We start from the raw sequence: 13,884 nt of genomic DNA on the forward strand, positions 1-13,884 counted from the left end.
TTTTTCTGATTTTTTTTTGCTACGGTAAAGATATTGGAATAGATTAGATTCACTTTATGAAGTAATAAATACATTGTAAATGGATGTCATGATGGCCACTTGAGGAATATATTGATCATAACAGCAGCCATGTAATAGGGCATAGTAGATTGGTTTTATTGGAATTCAGGTATTTGTTTAATTAAGGAATGATAAGCAATTAAAAGATGCTAATAAAATTGAGTGCAAAGTATCTACTACAGATAGGGATACCAGAGAATGGGAGGGGGCAATTGCCATTTATTCATCCCTCATCCAAACCAGAAATGAACCCAGTGCAAATGATCAGTGTTTGCCGTTGCTTCTGCTTTCAATCCGCAAACAACACACAATTGATTACTTCTGTCTCCATTTTGCCTCCTTTGCACTGAAATGAACGGCGTGGAATAACATAACAACAATGCAATATTCATGACTTCACCACAGTAGGTAATGGGGCAGATAATGTAGTTTCTGGAAGAAGATGAACTGCAGCGGAACAGAAGCAGTTGTTGCAGGCAAGAAATACAGGGCAGGGTGGAAAACAGCACCCTCTCACATCCCTCTCCATAGGTCAAAATGAAGCACCCATTTTGAAAGGTGCAAACATCCAAAAAGCAAAACTGTCATAGGACATCTCCACATTTGGCAGACATACATCCTGCCTTGGGTTTGACCCACACTGCAACAATGTATGCAGTAACGCTTTGCGAGTGACACCATCTGCCTTGAAGATCTGAAACTTTACTGCGCCTCCATTTAATACTTCCAAGCGGAATATTATTAGTATTACAAGTACAATTTCCGCTGTCAGCTATAAAGGTCGCTTTCTTCTCTCTTTTCTAGCCTGCTCGAGGATTGATATGGAGAGCAGTTGTTTGAAAAGAAAGGTCCTGCTGCAAAAAAAGAGAGAGAAGTCTGCTCGGAGAAGGCTTTCAGATCTCTAATCATTCCAGTATGCTAATTCCAGGCATCAATGGTCACCCCAGTAGATGCTGATTGCCTCTTGAACATCGTCTCTATCAAAACATAATTAATCTGACCAGTGACTCTACACAGCTAATAGCTTAGAACCAATTCAAGATTTGTTTAGTTGATATAGGCTCTAATCTTTTTGCAGAGCATGAAGGGCAAATATTCTGTGGCGGTTGCTCCACATATTCAAGCCCTAGCAGTCAGCGTTTTCCTGTTTTACCTTTTTCTACCTCCCCTGATGTGACAATGGATCCCCCCACCCATAAAAGATATTCATCCCTCAAGGAATGGGTCCCTTCTAAGGAAATGTTTCCCTCTTCCTCAAAGTGATGGTCTCCTTCTGAGAGACCTTAATTGTCTCCAACAGCAGGGGAGATGTCATTATGGGAGTGGGACACAGCTATAATGTCCCCAAAAGCTTCATCCACCATTCTCTCTATCTTTCTTACCTTTTCTGGGTCTGCCACCTTGGCCTCAGGGGAATAAACTTGTTCCCAGAGAGCCAGGAGCTCACTGCATTTTAGGCATACCCAATGAGGAGACCTCATACATATGGCAGATAATGCAAAACACTTCCAACATTCGTGTTTCTTTGCTTTAGTTTTAGTTGCATGGAGGCACCATTGGAGGAAACATTGTCTGGAGCCTTCCAATTTGGGTTCAGAAGGGAATTGGTCCCAGTCACTCTGGAAAATGACCTTGTTCGGGGCAGAGACTGCAGCTCTGGAGCTGCTGTCAGATCTCTGCTATTGACCATGGTATCCTCCTAGACTGCCTCTACACTGTTTAACAGTGGTTCCACTCTTACCTGCAATGACTGGCACCAGAGAATAGTATTGGGGGACTACATGAGATATCTTGGCAGCTTAGCTTTGGGTTGCAGTAAGACCTAATTCTGTCCCCAATGCTATTTGACCGCCATGTGAAACTGTTGGGAACAGTCACCAGGAGATTTGGGGGCACAGTGTCATCGGTATGATGATGTCTCTTCCATTAAATCTGAGCCAAGAGAGGCTATGCGTAAGCTGAACCACTGGCTGGATGCAGCGGTGAAATGAATGAGGGTCAATAAGCTGAAACCTGAATCCTGCTAAGACAGAGACAGTGCAGGTAAGTAGTTTCTAGGTCTGAGAACTGGGGAGTCTGTCCCAAGCTGGTAACTCCACATGGGCTTCAAATGGGCTGAATACCATCACAGAGTGAAAAAAAATGCCTGGCTTCTATTTCTGAACATGACACCATTCAAAGTACAACCCAGTCATGTCATAAATTCAGTGACACATCATTGTATTATAAAAATGATAACAGGGCATCATTGTTACTATAAGTGCACCCAGCGAAAATGTTTTACATGAATATAATAGAAGCTAGATTCATTGTTCTGGTGGGTGGATGGGATTCAAAAGGGCTGCTTGTGCATCAGGTATAATGGAAAATTCACATGCAGACTCATCAGCTATTTATATCCTTTGGCATTTATATATATGCTGCAGATGAGATATGCCTTTGTTTCTCAGGCAATTATCAGGTACAAATTAATTCTCCTCTTAACATCTCCATGTTGATATGGCTCCAGCACTTTTGCTGATTGTTTTAAGCCTTCTGCATGTGGCCAATTCTAAATTTAACAACAAAAAAAAGTCATTTGTTTGATTGCATAAGCAACATTCCAAATGTTAATCTTCCAACTGCGACTCAAGATGAGTGGGTGCATGGAGGGTCTGATCTGTCTCGTAATTGGAGCTGGAGGAAAATGACTCCCCCCTCCCCATACACATTTAGGGGAAACAGTTAATCTCTCGAGCCTAGTCAAAGCTGATCTGCCCCATTGCCACTAGATTTAATGTTGCCTGTTCCTTGATAATTCCTTCCCTTGAACTTCTTTCCCTTTGACTAACCTCTCAACCTGGGCTGAATTTCTTCAGCTTTGGTTGGCTGCAAACACGTGACATTTTATTCTAGAATCAAGAGAGACTCAGTGCTTGATTTTACTATGTAGCCCCCACAATCTAGAACTATGGCTTATTCTTTGCCCTTCCTGAAAAAAATGGTTTGATTCTAAAAATAAAAGCTCGTTGCAGATGGATTCCTTGTCGTCCCATAATGTGTCCATTTGGAAACAGGGGAAAACAAATGTTTGTGGGGTGTATGCATATCCATACCTTGACAATGTTGTTGTGGGGGGGGGGGGCTTAGAACAAGACTGCAATACCACCTCCTTCTTTATTCACTTGGAGAATGCGCAGGGAGGGAAATACATGGGTAACCTAACTGAGAGGAGGGTTTTCAAATGTGTATCAAGTCACCATTCCCATCCTTGTGAAGGTCAGGATCTATAAGCAATCTAGATTGGAAGCAGCATGTTGAGGAAGAGCATGAATGATTCCAGATTGAGGAAAAACTACATTTTTATGCTACACATGGGTTAGTGTTTACATAGCCTAGGTCTGAAATGAGTAGCTTCCTGAGAACCATTGAGTGAAATTTACTACAACTTTTTTTGCAATAAAGATCCTAAAAATGGCATGTAATACGCCACAAATCATATTTTTAGAGTGATGGCATGAGAGGCAGCAGTAGAAGGATTTCAGTCTTACTGGCTCCTAACTTCCATCATCTAATTGCAAGCTTCTCACTGACCTTAATTCCAAGCTCTATGTTCTCTCCACCATAAACATCCATTCCTGGATCAAGAAGTCCAATTTCTCCAAAGAACTTCCGGTTCACCACAAAAGAACAGCCTATCATAGCTGGAGTCCTAGAGGGAAAAGTAGGAAAGAAACACAAAACTTCCCATTATTCTAGTGGAGGAATCCTAGAAAACCCAAGTTCATTTAAACTAAACCGTAGTTTTCAATTCATGATCCAGTCGCAACACATGTTCGGTTGATTCATACAACTCATAGAATCAAAGAGTTGGAGGGAGGGATCGTAGGGCGTTGGGACTAGATGACCCCTGGAGTCCCTCCCAACTCTATAATACTGTGATTGTATGAATTTAATTCAACATCTGTTATAATCAAATGCATTTTCCTTCATTTTCACCCAAGAAAACTGAAACACCAACACGGACAATTGTATTGGAGAGGCTGAGCTGACTCCTCCAGCCCCACTCCTAGTTTGTATTTTTTCCTTGTTCTAAGAGACAGCAAAATTTATTTTATGCCGCAGATTTCACTAATAAGACCGTGGAAATGACTGGAATCTCACAAAGATGGATGGCCAACTCAAGCTTGATTTCAAGACACACTGCAGTGCTTCGTGGCTTGCTATTTAAGAATCCAATTTCACCGACTTAAGTTGTAGCACGATAACTACCATAAGCTGAAACAATTAATTTTCAAAGTGATAATAACATTAGAGGTGCCAGACTCTTAACAGCTCCATTATTCGTGATTACGAGCAAGAATTAAGACAAAGGGGAAGGAGACTGGCTTCCAGAAGAGAACAAGTTAACGAAGACTTTGGAAGGGGCTTGGCTGTGGGGGAACAGAAAGCAGAAGTAAGCTGGGCTTTCTGTTTGGGAGGAAAATGTATGGCTAAAAGGGTGTGGTATAGTGTGGTATAGTGGTTAGAGTGTATAACTAGGACCTGGAATAATAATAATAAAAGAATAATAATAAAAAAGCTAGGACCTGGAATAAAGGTAAAGGGGACCCCTGACTGTTAGGGTCCAGTCGAGAACAACTTGGGTTGTGGCGCTCATCTCGCTTTACTGGCTGAGGGAGCCGGTGTACAGCTTCCAGGTCATGTGGCCAGAATGACTAAGCAGCTTCTGGCAAACCAGAGCAGCACACGGAAACGCCGTTTACCTTCCCGCCAGAGCGGTACCTATTTATCTACTTGCACTTTAATGTGCTTTTGAACTGCTAGGTTGGCAGGAGCAGGGACCGAGCAACGGGAGCTCACCCCGTTGCAGAGATTCGAACTGGTGACCTTCTGATTGGCAAGCCCCACAGCGCCACCTGCGTCCCATAGGACCTGGAATACCAGGGTTCAAATTCCCACTCAGCCATGAAGCTCTTTGGTTGACCGTGAGCCAGTCATTGCCTCTCAGTCTAAGCTACCTCACAGGGTTATTATGGGGATTAAATGAGAAAGGGGAAAACCATGAAGGCCACCTTGAACTCCTTGGAGAAAAATGTGGGATATAAATGCAATTAACAGCATCAGCAACAACAAGTGCAAGCTGAACAAACTTGCTTCTTTATTATTAATTAATCCATTACCATTTACATATATAGGCGGTATCTAAATAAGGGCTCACCCATACGTCTTTTAATGCTGCCTTGCAACTAAGATTGAGGGGGCCCGGGATGCATCGTGCGCATTGCACACATGTGACATCACATGTTTGTGTGATGTCATATGCACAATGCACACGTGACATCATCAGGAGGAGGCCAGGCATAGTGGAGACCAGTGCAGCGCAGCTTCCTCTTTCATGCTCAGGAGGAGCCGGTCACTGAATTGCACCACGCTTGGCTCTGCGCTCAGTCTCCTCTTGCCCCTCATCCACATTGAGGGGGCCTGGCCCCCTGCCAGCAGATATTGAGGAAACCGAAAAAACCTCTGCCCCTATGAGTTGGTGCACCCAATGAGGGCCATCTTCAAACATCTAAAGGACTATCACATAGAAGATAAAGCAAGCTTGTTTTCTCCTGCTCCGGAAGGTAGGACCTGAACCAGTGGGTTCATGTTGAAAGAAGGTGATTCTGACTAAACATCAGGAAAAACATTATGATAGACGAAGAGCTGTTTGACAGCAGGTGGTGGACTCTCCTTCATTGCAGGTTCTCAAGCAGAGGTGGGATGGTCATCTGTCATGTGGAGATGCCTGCATTGCAGAGTGTTAGATTGATAACCCTTGGAATCCCTTCCAATCCTACAATTTCTATGAAATTATTTGACTGAACGAGATTTAGCCTCCCATTCTCTCAATGTTAATATGCACAGAAACACATGCACTCTTCACAGCATCATTATTTCTGACTATTTTGGGTGTGGGTGTGTGGAGGTGAGGAATCCCCAACATGAAAAATCAGAACTTTCCTCTTGCTTAGACCATCTAGTATAGTCATCATGTGATCCAGGAAGTGCACAATGAGGTCTGAAGATCCTCCCCCATTGTAGGCACTAATGGTCAAAACCAGAAGAGACCCCACAGGATCAGACAAAAGACCTCCCTAGCCCAGCATCGCTGGTCACCAGCCATATGTTTTCCAGGAAGCCTGCCAGCAGGTCACAAACACAACATCCCCCTCTATCACAACACCACTATCAATGCCAACAATCTTTATGGCAGGGGAATCAGGGGTGCAGAACCAGCACGGTGAAGGCAAGCGATGTTGTGGAGACCATCCTCCCCCACTCACATTCAATTTATTTCATTTCATCCACAGGTTCCAGTTCAGAGGCATGAATGCCATCCAGAAACACCATCTGTCCTAGGACCTTTGTGCAATTGATTGGGCTGCTGCAATTTATTATTTATTATTTATTATATAGTAGACCAGTGGTTCTCAACCTGTGGGTCCCCAGATGTTGTTGGACTACAACTCCCATCATCCCTGAGCTCTGGCCTTGCTAGCTAGGGGTGATGGGAGTTGTAGTTCAACAACATCTGGGGACCCACAGGTTGAGAAAGACTGTAGTACAGTTTACTTTTGCAAATATACTTTTTGGGGGAAACAAGCTTTCATTGCAGCTAGCCCAGAACCTCCTGGGCCCCCTTTCTTTGGGGCCTGCTGTATCAGCATGTTCTGTGCACATGTGTGAAACAAGCCACAGAGTTAGGGTCCATTTGGTTCCCCAATGCAAGTCAATGGGAAGACTGAAGGTTTGGTGTTCCACATATTGCTCTGGATATTGGGTCCGTGGCGAGCGTCCCTTCCCCAAGATCTGAATTGAATAAGGAGGCCAATCAAAAGTGCTGAAGCTGGCTCTGGAGCACAGCCTTGGTTAATACTGTCTCCCAATGTGCAAATACAGACTGGGTGCATAAATTCTCCTTGCTGTGCACCAATAACCTGGCTTAATTATCTGTTTCAAATGGACTTTTCTTCCTACTCTCACTAACAGCTTGGGTATCGGAGAAGCAAATTAAAAACACCAGAGAAGATCCCATAAAAGAGCTGTTAGATTAAGTGTATCTCCCACCCTTAATTCTGCAGGAGTTTAACAAGCCTTTACATACACATACACACACACACACACACACACACATATATATATATAAGCACGGGTCTTAGAAGCCTAATCTTACGGCTGAAATTCACTCTTCAGGCCTGCAAGCTTTTCAGACCTGCTTTAAAATGATATTGGTGTATTTATTAGTACAAGAGGAGTCCAGAAATGGAACCCCCTCCAATTTGGAAATTGGCTAAATGGTGCAGAGAGCTGATTGACCAGAGAACAGGAGATTGAGAGAAATATCTCCAGAAACCAGTCTCTATAAGTTTAAATGGGAGGATGTGGGTGTCTGTGGACCAGGAAAGAGTGGGACATTGGGACTGTCACAGAATTATAGAATTGCAGAATTGGAAGGGATACCAAGGGTCATCTAAAAATGTTGGTTGTCACTTCTCCAGGTGAGACAATTCTCCAGTAGCAGAGGCACCAGCTTCTCCAGAAGATTGGAGAGGCCCAAGTGCAACATCCTCTGAATATTGAAGGGGCCTGCCCCCCTAAAAACATGTATGTAGGGAGCCAAAACCACTTAGAGAAAATGCCTATGTCCAGCAGACCTTTTTGGCCACCTTTCATCGACATCTGAAGGCAGTTCTGTACAGGGAAGTTTTATAGTGTCCGATTTATTGTGTGTTCTTTTATACTCTGTTGGAAACCAGATTGGCTGGGGCAACCCAGTCTGATGGGTGGGATACAAGTTGTTGTTGCTGTTGTTCCACTGACTTAAAGCAGCCCTTGGTGGGACTCTTCCAATAACACTAGGCCTTGGGCACAAGAAACTAACCACAATTACCTTGAATTTCTGCTTAACCCTCAAGAAAAAGGGGCATTTTCGCTGGCCAGGTTTAATTCAAATCCATCAAACCTCCTTTGGGGAAGGTTCTCAGGCAGGGTGGAAGGAGAAAGAACTTGCCCATGTGAAGACCACCTGGTGGAAACCCTTACACATATGGTTCTTAATTGTAAACTATATGCTGATCTCCATCAGCAATTTCTAGATCAACTCTGTATCCACAAATGGAAACTAGAGTTGAAGGTCATACATTTTCTATTACTGGGGAATGATCAGGAGCTCACCAAGTTAGTGGCTAAATATCTCTATTTGTTTTTTTTTGTTGTCAAAATACACTGCAGACGTCTGATCTCTGTGGAGACCTAGAGATGTGACGCTAGACTGCTCTGCCTCCTTTCTTTTAGCAAAAGTTTTGTGCCACTGGGGAAGTGGTAATTCTGTATTGATTTGTTTTGGATGTTTGTATGTGATGCCAATAAAAGGTTTGATGATGATGATGAATAACACTAGGCACTGCTTGGTCTACTAAGCTGCAATGGAAGTTCTCCAGGAAGTAGCCAGGTGGATGGGTCTACTCACACGACATTTCGTACATTGCCCAAGTCAGTGACATTATTATTTAAAGGATTGTCTAGTTCTAGTTGCTTGACATTACTCTGAATGCCAGGCTGTAAAAAATAATGACAAAAATAAGAGTGGCTGGACAGGCTCCAGCAGTGGGGCCTGCCAGTCATGAGGCCCTGACGGGTGCCCAAGGATGCCAGGGGCTGACATGAGCTCTGCCTGTGCCGAAAACATTTATGCCACCTTGTAAGCCCTCTACATTCCCTCAAGAGTGATTTATTGCTGATTTCCCTGCAGATAATGAAGCCTGAGAAAGGTTGCGTGTGTTACGAGATTTTGGAACGGCAAGCAGAGATCAATAACTGAATATTTTAATATACATGGGGAGAAATGATTCAAGGGCTGGAAAATATATAGCAGATGACAGGCAGAATATGTTCCCGCTCCTTAAGTAACTGAACATTGAGAAATTCAAGGAACAGATAGTTTAGGAGGGAGAATATATGCAGGTCCCCTTTCAGATATAAATCTCGGCTGGCTGTGAACAGTTTGGATATGACAAGTGGAAAGGGGCCAATGTAGCAAGAGAATGATGATGCTGGAAAAACGTTAGATCTTTGGCACACAGACGAAGCCTGCTGGGATCAGCTGAGCTATAAAGTTCCCAGTGGGGAGCTGTGTAGCACAGCCAATCACCGCAGGCCTGCTGTCACCAACCATCAGCTGATTGGCACTGACAGCAAGCATCCCTTGACATTGCCAAGGGGCTCCCTGCTGTTCTTTGGCAGCTGCTATTATTATTATTATTATTATTATTATTATTATTATTATTATTATTATACCTCGGGTTAAGTACTTAATTCGTTCTGGAGGTCTGTTCTTAACCTGAAATTGTTCTTAACCTGAAGCACCACTTTAGCTAATGGGGCCTCCCACTGCCGCCGCACCGCCGGAGCACGATTTCTGTTCTCATCCTGAAGCAAAGTTCTTAACCTGAGGTACTATTTTTGGGTTAGCAGAGTCTGTAACCTGAAGCATCTGTAACCTGAAGCGTATGTAACCTGAGGTACCACTGTATTTATTAAATTGGTATACGACCCTTCCTCTGAAGATCACAGGGTGGTTTACAACATAAAAATATAAAATGGGGACACTAAATACACAATAATACAAAAGCAAGCCAATAATGCCCCCTCTCACAAACACATTAAAAGGCCTAGCCCTAAATAAACGTTTTCACCTGGTGCCTAAAAATATGTGATGAAGACACCAGGCGAGCCTCCCTGGCCATTCCACAAATGGGGAGCCAACCACAGAAAAGGCTTGCCCTCATGTTGGCTGCCCTCTGGAGGAGGCACACAAAGAAGGGCCTCAGGTGATGATCACAAGGTCCAGGGGCATTCCTTGAAGTACTGCAGTCCATGTTTCCACCTGTACCCACACCTGAGCCCAGGTACAACATCCGGTGTGGGAGAAACGGGCATGGCTTGGGGGAGATTATTATTGTTTTAATTATTCACATCTATTTGACACTTCTTTTTTTCACAAAAGCGACCCACTCTGAAACCAAGTATTATTTATTCAAACAATTTATATATGGCTTAACATCCATAGCCTCTAAGTGGTTTACAAAGAGAAACCTTTGAAAAGGCCTCTTCTCGTGTTGTCATCCTCTTGGAGGCAGCACAGCCATTGACAAGAAGTGCAGGGCCTGAGTAGGTTCATGTGGAGACAGGCGGCCTCCTTGAGGTATTGGGGTCCTGAGCTGTATTAGGCTTCATAGGCCAAAACTGGCACTTTGAATTGAACCTGGAAATTTATCGGAAGTCAATGTAATTGTGACATGATTGGTTTCACATGCTTAGATCATCTTGCCCCAGGTTAGCAACCTGACCACTTAACCTTCCACCAGCAGCAGTTTCATACCTTCCGATACAAACAGCAGGACACTGTCTTTTGGGGCTGCACTCCTGTGTGAGTCACATGACCCATGTGAGATCCGCCCCCAAAAGTGATTTTTGGGGGGCACAGCACCTCAAAACACTCATTTTGGGGTGCTGTGCAAGATTGCTGCCCCCAAACACACACTGCCACGTCTGTTCTGCTGTTCTGAAGTGGGGACAATGGAACCCTCTGTTGATTCCCAATGATGGTTTTTCTATCTCTATTCTTAATACAGAATGACAAAGCCTGAAGAGAACAAAGGCATTAGTGGATAGATCTTTAATTTCTTTTCAGGGAAAGGAGGGGAAAAGCAAATGGAAAATCTCTGCAAAAGCGTCAGGAGTATGCTGCCATTTGCATTTCTGGTCACAGATATTTTTGTTTCCCACCGTGATGCAGGTCAGAATTTAGTCATTTAACTTTGCTGCACCTCAAACTCAAGGCAGCATCCAATCTGTTTGAAGTGGTGGATTTTGCAGTCAACCCTGGCAACGTTCCAGCAGACTGTAGGCCCTGCGACGACTCAAGACACCAAAAAAAGCTGCAAGTGGGAGCAGCATGTGTGCACACAGTGTGGTGCTTTGAAAGGCTGTTAAAGGGGAAGTTGTTCCATCTTTTGAAGGTTGCCCTTTTATCTTCAGAATCTCACAATTCTGTGTTGAATTACAAACCAGATGAAGGATTTGGGGTGGGAGGTGTTGGGGTGTGTGTGTGTGTGTACCCGGGACATTTAAAATTTGGGACCTTATTACTCTCATTTCCCCGCTCTCCACATACACACCCACATAACACCGAATCACTCTCTCTCTTTAAGCCCAGCTACAACATAACATGTTTCTTTCATGCAAACAGATTTCAAAAAGATTACTGTGGAATATAAGTGGTGAAATGGATTGCGCAGGCTAAGCAAAGAGAGATGGAAAGTGGGGACCACAAGTAGATTTTTGCTGAGTTACTCAAAGAGCAAGAGATGACTTTTTCATCATTCTTTTTAGCAACCACAACACATCAGCGACAACATCTCCGAATACCAGGCATGAACAACAATTTCGCTCCCTCAACAACCCTCCAAGGTACACTGCCAGAGTCTTATTTCACAAAGGGGAATGGAGCAAAACATTGAGGGCCTATTTCCATGGGGTGGCTCACATGCTCAGGCCTCGGTCCTGTATACCTGAAGGAGCGTCTCCACCCCCATCATTCAGCCCGGACACTGAGGTCCAGCTCCAAGGGCCTTCTGGCGGTTCCCTCACTGCAAGAAGCGAAGTTACAGGGAACCAGGCAGTGAGCCATCTTGGTAGTGGTGCCCGCCCTGTGGAACACCCTCCCATTGGATGTCAAAGAAATTAACAACTATCCAATTTTCCCTGTTTAGGGAAGCTTTTAATATCTGATGAATTATTGTATTTTAATGTTTTGTTGGAAGCCACCCAGAGTGGCTGAGGAAACCCAGCCAGATGTGCAGGGTATAAATATGTTGTTGTTGTTGTTCTTGCAAAAAGCAGTTGTCTGAGGGGCGACAGCTGTGGTGGGGCTGAAGCCCACACTTCAGATGTTGTTGAACTGCAATTCCCATCATTCTGGATCATTATCCCTGATGGACTACTAAGGAAGGAGGAGGAATTCTATTCAGTTTGCAGTTAAAGGTGCGCCTACACAATCTGCACTTTTAGAAACAATGAGAACTGGAACACAGCCATCCTGTGCTTGTGAAAAAATTGACTCGTGAAAGCAAATCATCATCATCCTTCTGCAAAATTTGCACTTCTCTGAATTTCGCAATGCACTTCTTCAGCAACACAAAATGTACAAAGAAGCATCTACTGAGGTAAACTGTCCATAAAAATGCACATGATAGTGAAATTAAAATACAAACTTGCATTATTTTTTGGAAAACTGCTTTTTAAAAAAGCCATGTATGCTAGGAGAAATTGGCATTGAAATGCTTATGAACCTTCATGAGGACTTTTTTAAAAATTGCAAACAGATGACAACTAAACTGTTGTGGTTCTTGGAAAAACTTGGAAAAGCAAGAAACTGAAAGAAACCAAAACTGACAACCTAGCAACATGAAATATACTTTGAGTCAATGCAATCCAGTTCAGCCAAGCCACACAATTATCTTCCATATGGTTTTAAAGCCAAGGCCTCCACAAAACTAGAAATGTGGCAATCCTTAACATGTTTGCGGTCTCCCACAGGATACTTACTGCAACTTACATCCAAGTTTGCTCTTTCTGTTGGCTGCCCAACACTCCAATTCAATTGTGGTTTTTGGTAAAATAAAATAAAATAATTATCTAGCAGGATTAAGGCCCTACAGCAGGTGTTCCAATTAGGGTTGTCTCCAAGTTTCCAGGTGTCCATGGGCACCAAGTCTTCCTGAGTCTTCCTCACTCCCTTTCCTCAGGCTACACTCCTCCAGCTTCTTTGCCTCGCCTCTTTCAAGTCAAACAAGTATGGCAACCCCCTATTGTCAATTAAAAGCAATACAAAGATTTCTCCTTATCCCACTGCGTGCTTACTTTCCCTGGTACAGTATAAGGCAGCTTTCTATGTTTCTTCCTAGCTGGCAGATATGTGAGGAGATCAAACATGGCTGCCACTTTGAACTGAGCCTGTAGTAAGTGTGGGTGGTATTCAACCAAGCCTTGTTCAGAGACGACCCACTGACATTAACAGACATGTTATTTTCAGTGTGCCTACTGCCGGCAGAAAGGGACGTGGGTGGCGCTGTGGTCTAAACCACTGAGCCTCTTGGGCTTGCCAATCATCAGCAGTTTGAATCCACACAACGGGGTGAGCTCCTGTTGCTCTGTCCCAGCTCCTGCCAACCTAGCAGTTCAAAAGCATACCAGTGTGAGTAGATAAATAGGTACCACTGCGGCGGGAAGGTAAGTGGTGTTTCCATGAGCTCTGGCACTTGTCATGGTGTTCCATGCACTGGAAGTGGTTTAGTCCTGCTGGCCACATGACCCAGAAAGCTGTCTGTGGATAAACGCCGGCTCCCTCGGCCTGAAAGCAGAGATGAGCACTGCACCCCATGGTTGAATTCAATTGGAACTAACCATCCAGGGATCCTTTACCTTTACTGCCAGTAGAACCTAGTTCAATACCACCCAAAATGTATTCACTATTCACAACAGTCTTCTCTCTTCTATCACAACTTAGCAAATTCCAGGCCCCAAAAGTATGTTCAGACTGAGCTCTGGTTCCATGACTACCACAAGAGTAAGTCTGTTTCAAAGAGAGAAAGATGTCTCAGGCAGACTACCCAATGCCCCTATTTTCCAGGGACAGCCCTGGATTTCCAGAAGACATTCCAGTTTCTGATTTCATTGCAGAATGTCCCACTTTTCCTTAGGACTTCCCTATTTTCATTGGAGAAATGTTGGAGGGTA

The 13,884-nt window shown here is 43.9% G+C and overlaps 1 protein-coding gene across 1 annotated transcript in view; it reads right to left on the reverse strand.

Annotated features, from left to right (window-relative positions):
• The window catches only part of GALNT17 (polypeptide N-acetylgalactosaminyltransferase 17), a 109,387-nt gene that overhangs the window by 16,328 nt on the left and 79,175 nt on the right, over positions 1-13,884 (reverse strand). The window contains exon 6 of the mRNA XM_079955627.1: positions 3,634-3,751. Coding sequence (XP_079811753.1) covers positions 3,634-3,751 — 118 coding nt within the window. The remainder of the gene's footprint in view (positions 1-3,633; positions 3,752-13,884) is intronic.

Source organism: Podarcis cretensis (genome assembly GCF_951804945.1).
Source record: "Podarcis cretensis genome assembly, chromosome: 15".
Lineage (NCBI taxonomy): Eukaryota > Metazoa > Chordata > Lepidosauria > Squamata > Lacertidae > Podarcis > Podarcis cretensis.